Source organism: Panthera pardus, unplaced genomic scaffold (genome assembly GCF_024362965.1).
Source record: "Panthera pardus isolate Hobbes unplaced genomic scaffold, ASM2436296v1 HiC_scaffold_11, whole genome shotgun sequence".
Classification (NCBI taxonomy): domain Eukaryota; kingdom Metazoa; phylum Chordata; class Mammalia; order Carnivora; family Felidae; genus Panthera; species Panthera pardus.
In genome coordinates, this window is record NW_026526666.1 from 91,860,811 (window position 1) to 91,879,348 (window position 18,538).

Genomic DNA, 18,538 nt, shown 5'->3' on the forward strand with positions numbered 1-18,538 from the left:
CATTTTCAGAAATTTAATTCTGTGGAATACACAAGGATGCAGATATCTACGTGCACGTACTGGAGATTTGTTGCAGTATTGCTTGTAAAAGTGAAAAATCTGGACCCTGTCAAAAACGTGCATCAATAGGGGTTGACAAATAAGTTATTATGGTCGATCCATACAATGGAACGCTACACAACCCAGAAATCAAAGTGGCAGATCTCTTCCTACCAACGTGGGAAGCTGTCCGAGATCAAACATATTTTAAAAAAGTAACTTGCAACTGTTCGGTATTTTGATTGTGGAGATAGTTACAGGACTATGCGTTTGTCAAAAGTCACAGAACAATTCACCAAGAATTGTACACTTTACTGTATACAGAAAAGTGAATTAAAAAGGGGCACCTGGATGGCTCTTCCAGTTAAACGCCCGACTTCGGCTTGACTCATGATTTCCCTGCTCCTAAGTTTAAGCACCATGTTGGGCTCTCTGCTGTCAGCACAGAGCCCGCTTCAGATCCTCTGTCCCCACCCCCTCTCCTCCACTCGTTCTCTCTCTCTTTCTGCCTCAAAATAAATAAATAAACTTAAAAAAAAAGACGTTAACAAAGTAAATCAGAGATTTACTTATGGACTTTGGAGAGATCCAATAATAATTGGATAGATTGGAGATTTATAATGTGATTCTTCAAAACATGTGTGTGTGTGTCTTTGTAGTATTTCTGAAAGGAAACACTGAAAATCCAGTGGGTTTGGGCACAAGGAAGGGCTGATTTTAGTTTTACTTTATATCTGACTGCACTGTTTGAGGGTTTTTATTGTAAACTCTGAATGTGTAGTACTTCTCTAATTAAAGAGTATTAATTAAAAATGAATTTTGTGCGTCTGGGAAACTTGCTATGCTTGGTAGGGGGAGCGGATTGGGAGGGGCCAAAGGCACTTACAAGGTGAAACAGAGAAAGCGCCTCTTAGGTTTTAAGGCCAACAGTTAACCATGGAATCTTCCTCATCTCTATCAAGTATTTACTGAGAAGAGGACTGTGCCTCTCCATTAGATGGGGACTCCTTAGGGCAGGGGCCGGGATCCTCCTTCCCATCTCCTCTGGGGCTGGGGACAGTACAAGGGTGTGGGAGAAGGAAAGGACCGTCGGTCATTGTTAGGATGGCCCTGATGGGAGCTGGTCCCAGGGCTGCTGGGTCCCAAGGGATCCTTAGTCCCCCTCTCCCATGACAGACTGGGATTCCCCTCACCCCTGCCCCAACATCACAGCCACAGCAAGAAACAGACGCTGCTACAGCTTCCATGGTAACAGATTGGTCTAAGATGCAGTCCTTCACCCAGCCAGAGGCTGCAGGGTGTGTGTACATGTGTGTGCTTGCATATGCATGTGTGTGCGTTTGTACCAGCATGTTGGGGAGAGTCAGACTGGAGAAGCCAAGCAGGGGCTCAGGGAGAGACGAGCAAAGATGGGCCAGAAGCAAGCAGGAGGGAGCAGATGCTAAGCTGCCCAGAGCTCTCACCAGCTAGAGGTGCATCTAAGGGACACCTACTGCATACCAGCTGCTGCTCCAGGGCACTTCATCTCTTATCAGCCATTGCCTGCAAGAGCCTTCCACTACAGTTGGCTCTCAAAAAAATCTGTTGATGGCTGTTATTAGCTCAATCATCTGCACAAGCTATTCTCCCCATTTCACAGAAGGGAAAATCAGGGCTCAGAGAGGGTAAGCAACATCCTTAAGGAGCAGAGTCTGCCTGAGTCCAAGGGTAGTGTCTTCCAACTGGCTAAGCACAGAGAAGGGCCTAGGTGGCCGAGTCTCTGCCCCGGCGGGGGGGAGGGCAGGAGCTTACGGAGGGGCGGGGATGGAGGGGGCGGTGGGTGGCATGGGAGAAGTTAACGGCTGCTTTTATGGAACCAGGACCTAATGATGACAAAGCTACATGAAACCCATTCCTAAGAAAATGGGAGAAAGGCATGCAGATAATAAGAAACCCCAAGCTGGTTTAAGACAGTGTTTCTCTGGTGACTCTACCCTCTTCCCCAGGGGGATTTGGCAGTGACTGCTTTTGGTTATGGTGATTGGGGGTGCATTTCAGTTGGTAGAGGCCAGGGCTGCTGCCAAACATTCTACAAAACACAGGACAGCACCTGCCACAAAGAATTATCGTGTCATAGTGCTGAGGTGGAGACACTCTGGTCTAGCTGAATGGCGGGCGACTGGTCCTGCTCTGGCTCTAACTCTGTGATGATCTCTGCCAGGGGTGAATGTGCAACACTTGGGATTTGCAGAAGGTGCAGTGCGATGGAGGGAGGGAAGCAGGGGCTTTGTAGGGAGAGGGTCCTGGGTCGCAGTCCCCCGACTGGCTATGTGACCCTGGATAAGTCACTTTACCTTTCTGGCCCTCAATTTCCACATCCATACAGAGTGGGGGCGGTCAGCTCCCCCACCCGCTCGATGCTCCCTGCTGGCTGGGAGGTGTTTGTGTACACGGAATGAGTGATGTCACTGGCCAATGGGTACCATTATTAGAAAGGGGGTCAGGCAGGTGAAGATCCAGAAAAATGAAGAGGAAGTGACTTGTTTGGCAGAATAGGATGTGGCAGAAAAGGCCCCATCCTTGTGGCTGAAGCAGGACACACAGTTCTCTCCCCATCTATGGTCTCCCCCAGCTCCAACTTGCCCTGCTCGGTACCTGCAGATCAATCTGCCACCACGAGGCCTCTGTGCTGGTCTGGTTGGTGAGATCCTGCGGCTTGGCTTTCCGCAGTGGGTATCTCCTGGCAGGCACTGTGGGGTCGCTGGCTGTGGTGGCCCTTGGGGAAGGCTTGTGGTTGGTGATCTGGTTGGTGCTATATGCCCGCCGTCGCTGGGAGAAGTCCAGACCTGGGTAGGGTGGTGACAGGGGAGCCGTCAGGGTGGAGAACAGTGGGGAAGGAGAGAGGGGCTTGTATGCTCCTTTCCTGCTTAGAAACATCTTGCATTTTCTACCTCTTGCCTGGTGAAAGATTTGCAGGTGTCTCGGCTCACCTGGCATTTAAAGCCTTGCCTAATCTGGTCCCAATCCATCTACCCAGCTACTGTCCTTTCTGCTCCTTTTTCAATGTATTATGTGCTCCAAATATGCCAGATGAGTAATCAGTTGTGTATGTGTTTTCTAGGTGTCACACTTCCACATCTCAGGTCCATTTCTGCTGCCTGGAATCTCCTCTCTTCCCGCTTCTAAGAATCAGTGCCCTCATTATGTCTTTGTTGATATCCTCTACCGATGTGTCTTTCCTTGGGACCTTCACAGCTTGTTAAACTTTCCTGTGGTCCCTGTCACTCTACTTCTATCAGAGTTAGGGCCAGTTGTATCTGTTTCACTAGGTGGAGAGCTTCTGAAGGATAGGAGTCCACATTTGGGGTATCTTTGTTTCCCAGATCTGTGCTGGGTAGCCTAGCCTTAGTAAGTGATCCCTTCTCTTTCTCTGCCCCTCGTGTGATTCTCTCTCTCTCCACCCTTGCTCACCTGAGCCCCCCCACCAAAGTAAGTAAGTAAGTAAGTAAGTAAATAAATACCTAGGACCAGAAATTAACACCATAAAGAAGCTTTGGGTCCAGACAGCTCTTAGACCCTTTGTTTGTACCCTCCCCCTCTTTCAAGTTTCATGATTTGGCCAAATTGCTTAAAGTCGCCAAGCCTCCGTTTCATCATCTGCAGATAGGGAGAGCAGTACTCATCTGCACAGCTGCAGTGAGATTGTTTGTATAAAACAGCTTAGCACATAGTAACTGCTCAGTAAAATGTAGCAACCATGGCCTCCCTGGAAGAGAGAGTGGAGCACAGGCTAACCAAGATTGGCGATGGAGTCTCCGGTGGACAGCTGGGCATCTTTGGGCTGCCTTGGGCTGCAGGGTGCGCCCATGCCCCTGACACAGTCCCTGCTGTCTGGGCTGGGCCCCTCGTCCTGTGAGTGGTAGAAGACAGAGCTGCTGGACTCTTGAGAGTGCAACATGCTGTATCGTCTCCTTTTGTCCTGGAGGGAGGGAGAGAGAAGAGGGCAGAGAGTGAGGCTAGGTGTCGGAAAGAACATGTTCAGGGCAGCAAGCGTGTGACAGGAGGTGATGGACATTCCATCTTTGAAGATCTGGAATAACAGGAAAGCTTTTCGCTTGCTTGATTTGTTTAGGCAGACTTCTGTTTAAGAGATGGTGAAAGGCATTGGCTCTCCATATCATTTATACTATTTATATTTTTAATTATCTTATTTATTGAAACATGTTTAAAAATGTCATTCTAAATGCCACTGCTGTCTCCAAATAGGTCATCAAAATTAACAGAATGAACCATCTGTTCCTTCCATTCCATTCTCCATGATATAAATATATATATAAAACATAAGGGCTTTGGAGGGTCACTTTTATTCTACCAAAGCTGGACTGTATTACTTACATTTATCAGTATCTTGAATTTTGCACTTAAATCATTTTGGAAATCCTGCATATCAACTATTCTTTTTAACAATTAACTGAATAAATATTCTCCCACTCTTTATTTTTAAGCATTCACTTTGTGGCCATTTATTTTTGCCGCCATAAAAAATTGCTACGGTGAACCCTTGGGCACGAATCCATTACATCACTTTTATTTCTATGTGTTAGATTCTTAGGAGGGATTTCTGGGCTGAAAAGTTATGTATTTCAAATTTCATTAGGTATTTCTAGATTGCTTTCCAGGGGGAAAAGTCATGTTTCCACCACGATATACAAGGGTACTCTTACCCAACAGCCTTGGTAAGAGTGGGAGAAAACTTTGCCATTCTCATGAGTAAGGAAAGGGAAGGGATTTGATGGTCCCTTCTAGTGGTAGGGTCTGCTGGTGATCTGCTGCCTCCAGACCTCCGAGAAGGGTCTATACTGTTCAAAGACTGACCAACTTCTCCCTGCATTTGAATGCCCTGCTCTCCACAACACATTAACCATTACCCTGACCACGATTCTTAGGAGATTCTATAACATTCTAAAATCTGGAAATTGCACATAAAATTCTAACTTCTCTTGTAAGACTGAAAACACATTTAACACAGAGCCCACATTCCTGCATGGGAACAGTTTGTTAGAGATGGGTAGGGGACCACCCAATTTAGATGGGTGCATGCTGTCCAATTTGCCATATTCCTTATCACTCCTTATGGACTTTCTATGGACTCAGTGATCACTGCTATCCTTCATGGCATTTTCCCTTTTATTTTTATAAGTTCATTTCAATCATTTTATACCTGCACAATCCCTCTAGGCAATGAGTTTGTGACTCCTGCTTAAAAATAAAACAAGAGGACAAATTCTTCAAGCAGGAGAGGAGAGACTCACTAAAGAGGGAAGATGGATGGGGAAATAGCTTCTCGGGCAATCTCCCACGTTTTAACATGAACTCCACCTTCCTTACAGACATTCCTCACTTTTATCTCACGTCTGTCACCACATACAAGAGAATTATCCATGTAAATAAAACAGAAACTCATCTGAGGAGACATGACCTGAATAGAGTGTTTGGGGAAAGAAACCCGAACGCAGTTATTCTGAAATGAATTGTTTATCAAAATCACCTTGAGGAGATTATATAAAATATAGGTTCCTAGGCCTTACCCTCAAAGACTGATTCAGTAGGCCCAGGCTGGAGGTTGGAGTCTGCATTTTAAGGACGTTACCCCAAGTTTTCTGCTGCAGGGGATCTTAAGAACCACGTATTGCGATGACAGCACTTAGCCAAGCAATGTCATCATGACCACATGCCCTTGGCCTGGCCACCATGCCCCACAACTGTAAACACCAGATCCAATTAGTTCCTAGTTCCCAGTAGTCTTTCCAGCTAAGGATGGCGTTGTGGGCAAGGTTCTGGAATGTCTAGGATACTTACATATCTGGGATGGGAGATGTATAAGGAGGCATCACACACAATGCCATACCCCACCAGCCGCTCTCCAGGGAAGAGGCAGCTGGTGCTGACAGGTGAGATTAGGACCTCGGTGGTCTCAGGGAAGACCCACTCCACAGTTACATCACTCAGGACTGGGGCCATAGCCTTCTTCAGGGATTTGATCATCTGTTGGGCAGAGTCAGAACACAGGTTGGAGGCATGCGTGAGCAGGGACATGCACATATGAGGAGCACCCACAAAGATCGTGTGGGTATGAACACGAGAGGGTGTGAGCAGAGAAGACACAGTGGGCTTTGGGTGGCTTGTCCAACAGTGAACATGCCTCTGAGCTTCTTAGACTACCAGAATGCTCCTCTAAGCCTAGCATATTATAATGGGAAAACCCAAGACCCAAAGTAAGGTTGTGACTAGCCCAGGGCCCACAGGAAGCTTGTGTCAAAGTGTGGACTGGAGAGTGATCTTGAGCAAGTTAATTTGCCTCCCTGGGCCTCAGTTTCCCTACTGGTAAAGTGAGTTAGTAATTTTCAACTCTCAACGTCATTGAGAGGATTAGCCAAGATACTGGATTTGAAGTAGCTGCCTCATGATAAATGTTCAATACATGTCATCTATGGGGGTGGCCTGGGTGGCTCAGTCAGTTGAACATCTGCCTTCAGCTCAGGTCATGATCTTGCAGTTTGTAAGTTCGAGCCCTGCGTTGAGCTCAGAGCCTGGAGCCTGCTTTGGAATCTGGGATTCCCTCTCTCTTTGCCTCTCCCTCACTCACACTTTGTCTCTCTCTGTCTCTCAAAAAGTAAATAAATGTTAAATTTTTTTTAAATGGAAAAAGGTTCCATGCTCCTGGATAGGAAGAACAAATATTGTTAAAATGTCGATACTATCCAAAGCAATCTATATATTCAATGCAATCCCTATCAAAATAACACCGGCATTCTTCACAGAGCTAGAACAAATAATCCTAAAATTTGTATGGAACCAAAAAAGACCCCGAATAGCCAAAGCAATCTTGAAAAAGAAAACCAAAGCAGGAGGCATCACAATCCCAGACTTCAAGCTATACTACAAAGCTGTAACCATCAAGACAGTATGGTACTGGCATAAGAACAGACACTCAGATCATTGGAACAGAATAGAGAACCCAGAAATGGACCCACAAACATACAACCAACTAATCTTTGACAAAGCAGGAAAGAATATCCATTGTAGTAAAGACAGTCTCTTCAGCAAATGGTGCTGGGAAAACTGGACAGCGACATGCAGAAGAATGAACCTGGACCACTTTCTTACACCAGACACAAAAATAAACTCAAAATGGATGAAAGACCTAAACATAAGACAGGAAGCCATCAAAATCCACGAGGAGAAAGTAGCCAAAAACGTCTTTGATCTTGGTCGCAGCAACTTCTTACTCAACACGTCTCTGGAGGCAAGGGAAACAAAAGCAAAAATGAACTACTGGGACCTCATCAAAATAAAAAGCTTCTGCACAGCGAAGGAAACAATCAGCAAAACTAAAAGGCAACTGACAGAATGGGGGAAGATATTTGCAAATGACATGTGAGATAAAGGGTTAGTATCCAAAATCTATAAAGAACTTATCAAACTCAACACCCCAAAAACAAATAATCCAGTGAAGAAACGGGCAAAAGACATGAATAGACACTTCTCAAAAGAAGACATCCAGATGGCCAACCGACACATGAAAAAATGCTCAACATTACTCATCATCAGGGAAATACAAATCAAAACCACAATGAGATACCACCTTACACCTGTCAGAATGGCTAACATTAACAACTCAGGCAACAACAGATGTTGGCGAGGATGTGGAGAAAGAGGATCTCTTTTGCATTGTTGGTGGGAACGCAAGCTGGCACAGCCACTCTGGAAAACAGTATGGAGATTCCTCAAAAAACTAAAAATAGAACTACCCTACGACCCAGCAATTGCACTACTAGGCATTTATCCAAGGGATACAGGTGTGCTGTTTCGAAGGGACACATGTACCCCCGTGTTTATAGCAGCACTATCAACAATAGCCAAAGTGTGGAAAGAGCCCAAATGTCCATCGATGGATGAATGGATAAAGAAAATGTGGTATATATATACAATGGAGTATTACTCGGCAATCAAAAAGAATGAAAAGTTGCCATTTGCAACTAGGTGGATGGAAGTGGAGGGGATTACGCTAAGTGAAATTAGTCAGAGACAGACAAAAATCATATGACTTCACTCATATGAGGACTTTAAGAGACAAAACAGATGAACATAAGGGAAGGGAAACAAAAATAATATAAAAATGGGGAGGGGGACAAAACAGAAGAGACTCATAAATATGGAGAACAAACAGAGGGTTGCTGGAGGAGTTGTGGGAGGGGGGATGGGCTAAATGGGTAAGGGGCACTAAGGAATCTACTCCTGAAATCATTGTTGCACTATATGCTCACTAATTTGGATGTAAATTAAAAAAAAAATTAAATTAAAAAACAAACAAAAACGACAGCTGTGGTTTAGCACCAGCTAGGCTGATTTCTTCAAAGGTACTGCAAAGCTGGAGAAAAATGATTTGGGGATTGTGGCAGCCATAAAGGCGCACTCCCAGATCTCCCTCGGAGGAAGACTGTGTTCTTTGCAGCAAGGCATGAAGTTAGGTGATAGTCTCCAGATGTAATGCTCCAGCTTCTGAGCCAAGACCACACTTCTGCCTGGAAGCCCCGAGGCAATGGCTGAGCAGGGTGGACCTGATGTTTCAGCCTAATCTGACTACCTAATGGGAGATCTTTGCTCCAGAGCTCTCCGTTGGGTCCTTGCTGAGACCTTGCCAGACCTGCAGTCAGGCTCTCCCTTCTCCATGCTGCTTCCCTTCCTCCCTTTCACAGGCATGCAAATGCATCATGGGCTGAAGAGTGCTCCGTCCCGCTTCTTCCTCTTTCCTCTTTCATAGATATTATCCCCCAGTGAACCTCTTGCACTCTTAACTCCAGAGCTGTCCCTGGTTCCTGGAGGACCTGGGCTGACACAGGTTTTTCTAAGGGTTGAGTTATTTGTGCCAACTGTGCAGAAAATGGAGAGAAGACTATAATCCCCTTGATTTCTGGGTCCTTTAGATTTCTTCTGAGCCACCATTTGTCACCATCAGGAATGTGGTGAGAAATGACCCCAAACACAACTCGTATCCATAGAGGCAGTGACTCTTTCAGAAGCCCCTCTCCTGCCCAGCCAGGGGACGGAGCACGTAGATCCGGTGACTGGAGACCAGTGGATCTAGTGTCTTGGACTAGCTCCAGAAGGTACCTGCTCTGTGGCCTCCACCTCTCTGATCCTCACTGGGGTGTAGTGTGGCCTAGCGGGGAGCTCAGACCTGGATGAAATGAAGTTCCAGCTCCACCCCTGAGGTACCAGCACCAGAAGAGACTGAGCCCCTGTCGCCCACCTTGGGTTGCAGCCGTTCTCCCTCCATCAGAAACTCAGCACTGCCCTTGGACACAGTTGCCAACCCTTTCACCAGTCTGTGGCACACGTTGGGTCCAATTCCAAAGCTATAGCACCTGGGAGAAGGGGAGGAGAGAGGCTGCTACTTCTGGTCCTCTGTGCCACCTTTGTCCCTTTGGTGGGGAAAGGGACAGAGCATGAGCCGGCAGAGCTATCTCAGAGCTGGTCCTAACATCAGGCAGAGGGTGAAGGTGAAGGAAGAGGTCCAGCAGCAGGCACTGACATTCACAATAGCCCATCAACCCCCACCCCAGGACAGAGTCAAAGCAGCAGGAAGGACTTCCTCTGACGAGGCTGCCCTTTGGAAGCAGAGGTGTGGGCGTCTCATTCCATCTGAACTCTTGAGGCAAAAAGGCAAACTCTGAAGTCAGCTACACCACCCTGGACGCAAAGCACTGTAGGAATTGGGAGTTCTCTCTTCCCCTTCTGGCACTTTCCATGATGCCCTGGTTCAGCCACCCCCGCCCAGGGCCACCCAGGATAACCAAGCCCTAGACCTTCAGCCTGTGCCCACCTGGTGGAGAAGGCATGGTTTCGCACCAGTTCTAGCACCTTCCCGGTGTTGTTGATGGCACCGTCCGTGATCAGGAAGAGAATCCGTGGGTGGCCTCGGTGCACTGGCTGCCGGATGATCCACTTGAGTGGGGAGAGGATATTGGTGCCACCCATGTCGGCCCGCATTCTCTGGATGTTATCACAGGCCATGGCCACGCTCTCCTGCAGGGAAGTGCCACAGGCAGGGAAGGTAGTCCCCAGGATCACCATATGGCTCTGAGACTCCAAGCCCCCTGGAGGATAAGTCCTTTGTTTCCCTAGATCTTAGTTGGGTCTCGCTGGATTGACTCATATTCCCAATTTCAACCCTGTCCGTGCACAGGAGGAATAGATGACGACTCATTTGGGGTGATTCTGCCCAATAACACCCCCTACCAGTGCCCTAATGCTGTTGATGGTGTGTTAACTTACCTTTCTCCTTTCTTTGTTCCTCATTAAAAATATAAACACCCCTTAAAAGGTAGCATATCAAGCCCCAACTGCTCAGCACAAATGAGGTGTCCTTTTCTGATGAGCAAGGCAGGAGGTGTAGTGATATAAGAACATTACACTAGAAATCTCAAGACTTGAGTCCTGGCCTGCCTGGGATGCTAACTCCCTATGGTGCTTTGAGGAAATCAAAGTACCCTGACGTGGGCTTCAGATTCCCCTTCCCCTGGATCAATACTTTGAAACTCAACTGGCCAAGGACTGCTGTACCAGATGGATGTCACTGCAGCAGGAACAGATTCTCACTGGACATCAGATGTCCTGCTCCCGATTCATGAAGATGCTCTTTCAACTCCCATGATTGGGGTAACGGCATATAGCAAAAGTCTTGAAATGTATATGTCCCTTTTGAACCAACAGAACTAAGGATTTATCCTAAGGGAATCATTAAGGATGGGTGCAGAATCTTTGCTACAAAGATGACTGAATAGAAAAATAAATGGAAGCAATTTAAATGCCCAAATGTAGGGATCTATTTAAGTAAGTCCTGATTTACCTGTGTAGTGAAATACTAGGCAGCCATTTAAATTATGCTGCAGATTAATATTTACTGGCACGGAAATATGCTTATGATAGGCTGTTGTGTTGTGGCAGGTCTAATCCTATCTTTATTAAAAATGTGTGTAAATACATAGAACAAGGTCTGGAAGGCTTTATACTAAGCCTATAACAGTGGTCTTTCTTTTTTTTTGTGATGTGATCATGGGAGATTTAGATTTTTTTCTTTTTGATTATCCAGATTTAGAAATTGTGGGACAATCAATACATAATTTTTTAAACATATTTTAAAAACCCATAAAGTTATTTTTCACTGAAAAATGTTCTTCCTTCCTCTCTCCTCTCCCTCCCTTACTTTCTTTCTTCCTGTTCCTAGGTCTGGATAGGATATGCTCCAATTTTGAACATGCTGCTGGGGCCCCAGCCCTCTTGTTCTAAATTGTAGTTTGAACCTTGTGAGTTCTATTCTTAGCCCACCTCCCCACCTATTCACTCCACAATCCCCTTTCCATTCCCTCCTTTAGCTCAACCTTGCATGGGTCCATCGTTCTCTTGAAACAGAGGCTTCAGTGAGTGGCAGGCCTAGGATATATCCTATCTCCACCCCTTCCTTGTATCCCCTCTTTGTGCACACCTACACTTTGCCTAAAATATTCCTTATTTTCAAGAGGAGACAGGGCGCCTGGGTGGCTCAGTCAGTTGAGGGTCCAGCTCTTGATTTTGGCTCAGGTCATCTCAGGTTATGATCTCATGGTTGTGGGATTGAGCCCAGCATGGAGCTTGCTTGGGATTCTCTCTCTCTCATTCTCTCTCTGCCCCTCTCCCACTCATGCACATGTGTGCATGATCTCTCTCTCTCTCTCTCTCTTAAAATAAATAAACTAAAAAAAAAAAAAAAAGAGATGTTAGAAACCGGCCTACCCAGAGATAGCCTCCCTGGTTCTCTGCTTGTGGGCATCACTGAGGTGCCACGTGAGGGATGGCTTCTGAGGCTGGCCTCAGGGTTACCTGCTCCTTCTTTTTCTTCTTTTCCTCTGCTCCTCACCACCCATCCACTCCTGGACCCAGCCCTTCCCCCTCCTTACCTCACTGTAGGTCTGGCTGGAAGGGAAGAGGGTCTTAAATGTGGATCCAAACCCAATGACATTGAAGAGGCAGGCCGGCATGAGGCTCTTAAGAGCCACCAGCATGGCATCCTGGCAGGCAAGAAAGGGATGTTCAGAATTCAGAAAGGAGCTACGACCTTTGCCACCACACACCAGTGTTCTCATCCCAGCCAGAAGTGGCCTCCAGGCAGGCCTTCCACCCCCCGCCTGCACCCAACATTGCCTTCTCCCTCAGATCTAGAAATTTGCTGACAGGGAGACCAGAGGCTGGACCAAAGCCATCATCATAAAACTTCTCACCCGTGTAGCAAGCCTGACTTCTCAAAGTCCTTCTATTATATTTGCCAGTTCCCTTTCACCTCCTGCTGACCCTGAGAGTTGGGGAGAGCAGAGAATATCCATTCCCTTCTGCAAAAACAAAATCAATGTCTAAGGGAGGCACGTGGCTGGGTCCAGGGCACACTGTTGATGGAACAGGCTTCTGGCTTTCATCCAGGGCCTTCTGCATCAGATGGGCCCCCTCCCCACTGTTAACTAGGGACAAGTCTCTTAGGGACAGTCTCTTCAGCTCATATTTGTTAAATGCCAGGAGATACTTAACACACATTACTGTATGTAATCTTTGCAATAACCCTTTAGGCAGGCACAACATTATTCCCCTTTTATACAAGAGAAAATTGAGGCACAGAGGGGTGCGATAAGTCATTGGTGAGCATTCTGACAATAGTGGAGTCAAAAACTCAAACATGTGTCACCTTGCCTCTGAAGTTTGTGAACAGTAGAGTCCTAACCTGCTTAACTAGACAACACCAGGAGACCTTGATGAAGGTCTGTTGAAATAAATAATGACAAAGAAGAAAGGTGGAGAGATGGTGGGGGCGGGGGATGATGATGATGATGATGATGATGTTGATAATGATGATGATGATAGAACAGTGCAGTGGTAAATATCAAGCAATTACTATGTGCCAAATCCTGTGCTAAGCACTTTCTATTAATTATCTCATTTAATCTCTTTAACATGCATTACAGCACAGTGGTTAAGAAGATACATTTTGAAGTTAGATGTATGTTGGTTTAAATCTCACTTTTGCCCCATTACTAACTTGACCTTGGGTTAGTTATGTCCCTCCTCTAAGCCTCAGCCTGGCACTTAGTAAACATTCAGTAAATGGTTATTATTACCACCCCAATGAGAAACATATTAATAGCAATGCCTCTGTTTTACAGGTAAGAAAACTGAGGCTCAGGGGCACCTGGGTGGCTCAGTCATTTAAGCGTCCAACTTTGGCTCAGGTCATGATCTCACAGTTTGTGAGTTTGAGCCCCACATCAGGCTCTGTGCTGACAGTTCAGAGCCTGGAGCCTGCTTCGGATTCTGTGTCTCCCTCTCTCTTGGCCCCTCCCCCCACTCTCTCTTCCTCTTTTTCTCAAAAAGAAAAACATTAAAAAGAAAACTGAGGCTCAGAGGGTTAAGAAGTTGCTCTGGATTGCAAAACCTAAGACAGCTTTTAAAACATAGCTCTGAGATCCTTATTCATGTTGGCTCTGCCTTGGCACAGAGCTCAGAAATGAGGGGCTCTCTGTCACCCTCAAGGAGTTTATTGATGGCACCCCAGGGATCTCAGCTGACTTCACAGAGAGACAAACTGTTATATTCCAGAATCCAGAAGGAAGCACTTGCAAGATTGTCTTGGCAACTTCCAGAGCAATACAGCCTTGCAGGCTCCACAGACCTGCAGCCCCTCTCCCATCCCCCTCCACAAACATCAAACATTAACATCAACCTTCACCGTTCTCTCCGTCTCTTTTTGTTGCCTGTGTCAATACATTTTGTTTCTCTACAAAAGAAGTCAATATCTGCTTATTTTTTTCATTAGCCACTAATGTATATTCCCGCTAGCGGGAGACTCTGCTGATCCATACAGATTGTCTCTGCTCACACCTATTAGAATTTTTAAAGCCATGTTTTTGGCATCGAGTGGCAGCTGAAGAATGAGACCAGCTGCAGGAAATTAAATTGGCTGAACTTTCCCCCTTGGTGTGGCTGTTTGGATTTCTATTCTCTCCCACCTTCCTGAGCCTAGTTTTCCCTAAAATGTCTACCTAATGGCACACAATTAATGCCCCAAGCAACCCCCCTATGGCCTCGTTGTCAGTGGGGAAAGGAGCGTGTGCCTGAGTGATTTCTGTACCTTTTTCTAAAAGGGGCATGTGTAGCAGAATGGATTGTGCCAATGCAAAGCCATTTGTGGAGAGATGACCTTGAGCTCAGTGAGCTGAACTGGAAAAGAGAGCAGGGGAGACTCCAAAGGGGGAAAGGACTGAGAGGAGAGTCAGAGGAAGTCATTGTCTGAAAATTCTAGAGGGTAAAGTTTGGAAAGGTCTTTAGTTCAGGAAATAGATTTCCACTCATAAACTGACTCCCTTTAACTGGTAGTAACAGCCTGGACCACTGAGATGACAAGGGTGTAGAGAATGAGTCCAGGCTCAGCGTGAGAAAAAAATGCCATGGTCAATTATTGATGTCTGTCTGGCCTTAGGAGAGAGGAACAAAGGGACGTGTGACATATGTTTGCCCTCCCTGAATTAATCGTTCTTGCTCATTTTGCAGAAAGGATAAATGAATCCCAGAGTTGAGAAGCCACTTGTCCAAAGCCACATAGCAGGTCAGTGGCAGAACTGATCCCAAAACCCAAGCATTGCTCTTTCTATTAAGCCATGCAGCAGAAATGACATAGAGAAGAGAGCTTTTCTCAGTAAAAGAGTATTCTAATACCCTACCAGCAACCTAAGGAAAATGAGCACTGATCCAAGATATGGGAGGCTTTGACTTCCTCATTAGCCCTGTGGTGCTGGGGAGAACACCTGGCTTCTTGGGGACTTAGTTTCTTTACCTGGAAAATGGCAGGAAAAAATGACTTAAATGCTAAGAGCTATCATAAGATCCCATGATACTTAAGAATAACTGAAGAGATGTCTTAAAAACTGATACAGCTATGGAATGAAATACACATGGCCACACAGTCCTGGAGCATACTTCAGCAGAACTATGGACAGCTCCCCATTCTAATTCTTGCTTTTGATGGCAGACAAAGGTGGGGAGAAGGTGAAAACTAGTCCTGTACCTCAGCGTCTAGAGGCCTCAAACAGGAGCTTGGGTCTCATACATGATTGCTCAGGCATACTTCAAGATTAAACCTAGTCGTGGAAAGCCTGAGGAGATACCTGGCATCACAGATCCCATCTAACCCCTCCCCTCCTTGCCAATCCTGTTGCCCTGGGAACAAGAGTTTGCTCCAGAGACAAACTAGGGGGAGGGATGACGTTTCAGGTGACAGCAGCAGAACTGTCTCTCTTCCTGTTCCCGCATCCTTCATTTCCTCGAACTGTGAGCCTTTACCCAGTTCAATAAACAGCAACTGGGGGCTTTTTATGGGTAAGTACAGAGCGAGGCTCCATGGGGAGAGATAGATGAGAAAGATCTGGTCCTTTCCCTTAATGAGTTCATAACTCCAGCAGAGGAGACATACATCTCCACAATGAAAAATACAAAGGAGAGTTAGATAATGCCATAATCGAGGTGAATAATCTTCTGAAGGAGAGGAAACGCTTCTGGATATGTGTGTGGGGGGGAAAGTTTATCACTCTTCTGTACTCCTTCAGAACTTCCCACTGCAGTGGGACCACGCTCCCAGCGATGACTGGTTAGCAGGGCTGCTCCCTCACTCGACTGTGAACCCCTTGAGGCCAGGAACTACATTTACAATCTGTTGTCTTTCCAGGTGGCCAAGCACTGGACTTTGCCCATATTAGGCACTTGAAAAAAAAAGAAAGAATGAACCAAATATTTTCTAGTGGTTTGTACACAGTCCTTAATGGCTGAGGCCATGTGCAATGAATCTCTGATGTCAGGTGGTAGGAACAGACAGACATGAGTTTGATCTTAGACCACACTAGCTGTGTGACTTTGGGTAGGTTACTGAAATTTTCAGGATTGGCTTTCCCATTTGGAGAATGGTGACAAGAGGGCCAACCTCACGGGATTATTGTCTGGATTCAACACCACGCTGTGCATTAAGTGGTTGGTATTGTATCTGGCACATAAACCTGATGCTATGTGAGTTCCCTCCTCTCTTCTCTGTGCCTCTCTCCACTCAGTACCTGGTGAGATGTCTCAGCCCAAGCAGGCACTCAACAAAGGTTTGCAGAGTGCCAAGGAAAGCTATTGATGATGACTTTATCCCTTGGTAAATGGGCAACAGTTCTACCTCTGCTCATCCATTTCAGGGTTTTATTTGGGGAACAAGTTGAGTTTGGGTGTCTGTGTTCAAATGGATTTTAGAAAGTTGAGTTGTTCCTTTTAGTCCCGGAGTAATTTAGGAAAGTAGTTCAGGTGTGGAAGGAGGGCTGCTTGGAACAGAGAGTGCTGAGGAAGCTGGTTCACCCTGAAGCCCTAAATCCCGGGGCGTGGGTCCTCTTATAGGTACCTTGACACGGTGGATGTTGGTCCCACTCATGCTGCCACTCCGGTCAATGAGGAAGATAAACTCCCCATGGGTCTTTCTCAGGTTCGGCTGGACTGACTGGAGGTCGGGACAGAAGTTGAGCATGATGACCGAATGGTGGAGGATGTCCTTGTGGAGACGTTTCCGGATGATTTCTGTCTGGAGGAGAAAGGAAAACTCTCTCACTTGAGCACTCAAGGCGTCCAGAGCTGCTCCTGGGGGCTCACGCTGGTCCCCCATTACTCACCAGGTTTTGTCAAGATCCCACTCATGCTCCGCACGAGAGACACTTCCAGGTCGACCGTACCCGGTTCTTCCGTTTGCTAGACTTTCACAGTGGCAACAAACAGCAAGCATAGACTTTGGAGGCAGAAAGACCGGGGTTTAAATCCCAGCTCTCACCGTCCAGCTGTGTGTGATCTTGGGCACGTCCCTCCTCTGGGTCTGTTTCTTCATTTATAAAATGGGGCAAATGGCATCCCCTTCTCAGGGTGGTTACGGGATGGACACGTGCAGGACCTCAGCTGAGAAGTGTGTCTCTGGCTTTCACCCCCAGCGTCTAAGCCACTCCCTCCGGCTCATCTTGGCTGTGAACTTGGTATCCCTGGGTTTACCGCTTCTCTCCCTCTGATAACTTCCTACTCCGTCTTCAGATTTTACCTCTTTAGAATGCCTGCCCGCATCTTCAGGGTGAACTGACTATTGCTTAATTTCCTCATGCATGGAATGAAGACAAGAGTACTGATCTCACAGAGTTATATGGACTAAGTGCAATGCCCATGAAGCCTGCCGCCTGGCGCAGAGCAAGTGTCTTTACACGGGAGCCACCATCACTGTATCTGCTGCTGTTTGTTGTGGGGACCCAGGCGCTTCTCACATTGCAATGTTTTGCTTACCTGGCTGCCTCCTCCTAGCTTGTACGCTACTTGCAGGCAGGCCATACCTGAGTCTCTTTCCATCTTACCAGGGCTTACCTCAGAGCCCGGTACAAAGATGGACTCAAACATCAAAGGCGGGACAGCACCACACTTCTTTATCTTTCTGTGTGTTCTCTTCACTTGCCCTGGCACGCTGCTGCTGAACCCTGCTTCCAGACTCACCACGCACGCTGTGCCGAATCTCATTTCCTCCATCCTCGCCCTACCTCTCTCTCTCTCCTCACCCCCATTTCCTCTGTCTGCCTCTTCGTCTGACTGTGTCTGCGTGCGCGTGCCTCTTTGTGTCTGTTTCTCAGTGTTTTCACTTCAGCCCCTTCCCCAACTCGGTAGGTGACATCATCATCCACCCAGGTGTGTTCATACCCAAGACCTAGGGCTTGTCCTTGGTTCCTCTCTTATCCTCCTCCCCCCGCCCCCACAGCTCGTCGTTCAGCAAAGCATTGTCAGCTCTGTCGCTGAGATGCGCTCTGAACTTGTCTTCTTCTCTCTGTCTCTACCCCCACCCCCAGCCCAGTTTGGGACCGTGCTGTCTCTAGTCTGGACCTTTAATGCCTCTGTCAACCACTCTTACCTCCCTGTGGTCTGTTCTCTACATAGAGCAGGGAGTGTGATCATCCTTGTCGTTCTGCTGCTTACACAGCTTCCCCCATGCCTTGCACATGGTTATGAAGCCCCCTAGTGCCTGACCCCTGCCTACCTGTCCCCACCATTTTTGCCCACTACATTTCGGCAACGCCGGGCACCTGTTTCCCAGACGCGTCGCCTTTATTCTGCTTTCAGTTCTGTGCACGGTCTTCCATTGTTCACCACTCACCAGGCCTCATTCTCAGACAGGCTTTCTCTAAACACCAGGCTAAGCAGCGCCCATGCTTATCACGCATTATATCCCATCATTCTGCGGTATTTCTTTCTTGGTCCCCAGCCCTCTCTGCCCTTGAACTTGCTCATTCGTTTACTTCTAGTCTGTGCTAGAATGTAAGCTCCATGAGAACAAGGACATGTCATTTTTAGTGTCCTCCCAGTGCCTAGAACAGAGCCTGACATCTCCTGGGGG

General features: G+C 46.9%; 1 protein-coding gene across 2 annotated transcripts in view; it reads right to left on the reverse strand.

Annotated features, from left to right (window-relative positions):
- The window catches only part of VWA5B1 (von Willebrand factor A domain containing 5B1), a 59,915-nt gene that overhangs the window by 12,416 nt on the left and 28,961 nt on the right, over positions 1-18,538 (reverse strand). For both annotated transcript variants that reach the window (XM_019461612.2, XM_053898893.1), the window contains 7 exons: positions 16,529-16,705; positions 12,018-12,128; positions 9,905-10,107; positions 9,332-9,446; positions 5,878-6,063; positions 3,814-3,997; positions 2,674-2,864 (listed from right to left, as the gene is read on the reverse strand). In XM_019461612.2, coding sequence (XP_019317157.2) covers positions 2,674-2,864; positions 3,814-3,997; positions 5,878-6,063; positions 9,332-9,446; positions 9,905-10,107; positions 12,018-12,128; positions 16,529-16,705 — 1,167 coding nt within the window. The remainder of the gene's footprint in view (positions 1-2,673; positions 2,865-3,813; positions 3,998-5,877; positions 6,064-9,331; positions 9,447-9,904; positions 10,108-12,017; positions 12,129-16,528; positions 16,706-18,538) is intronic.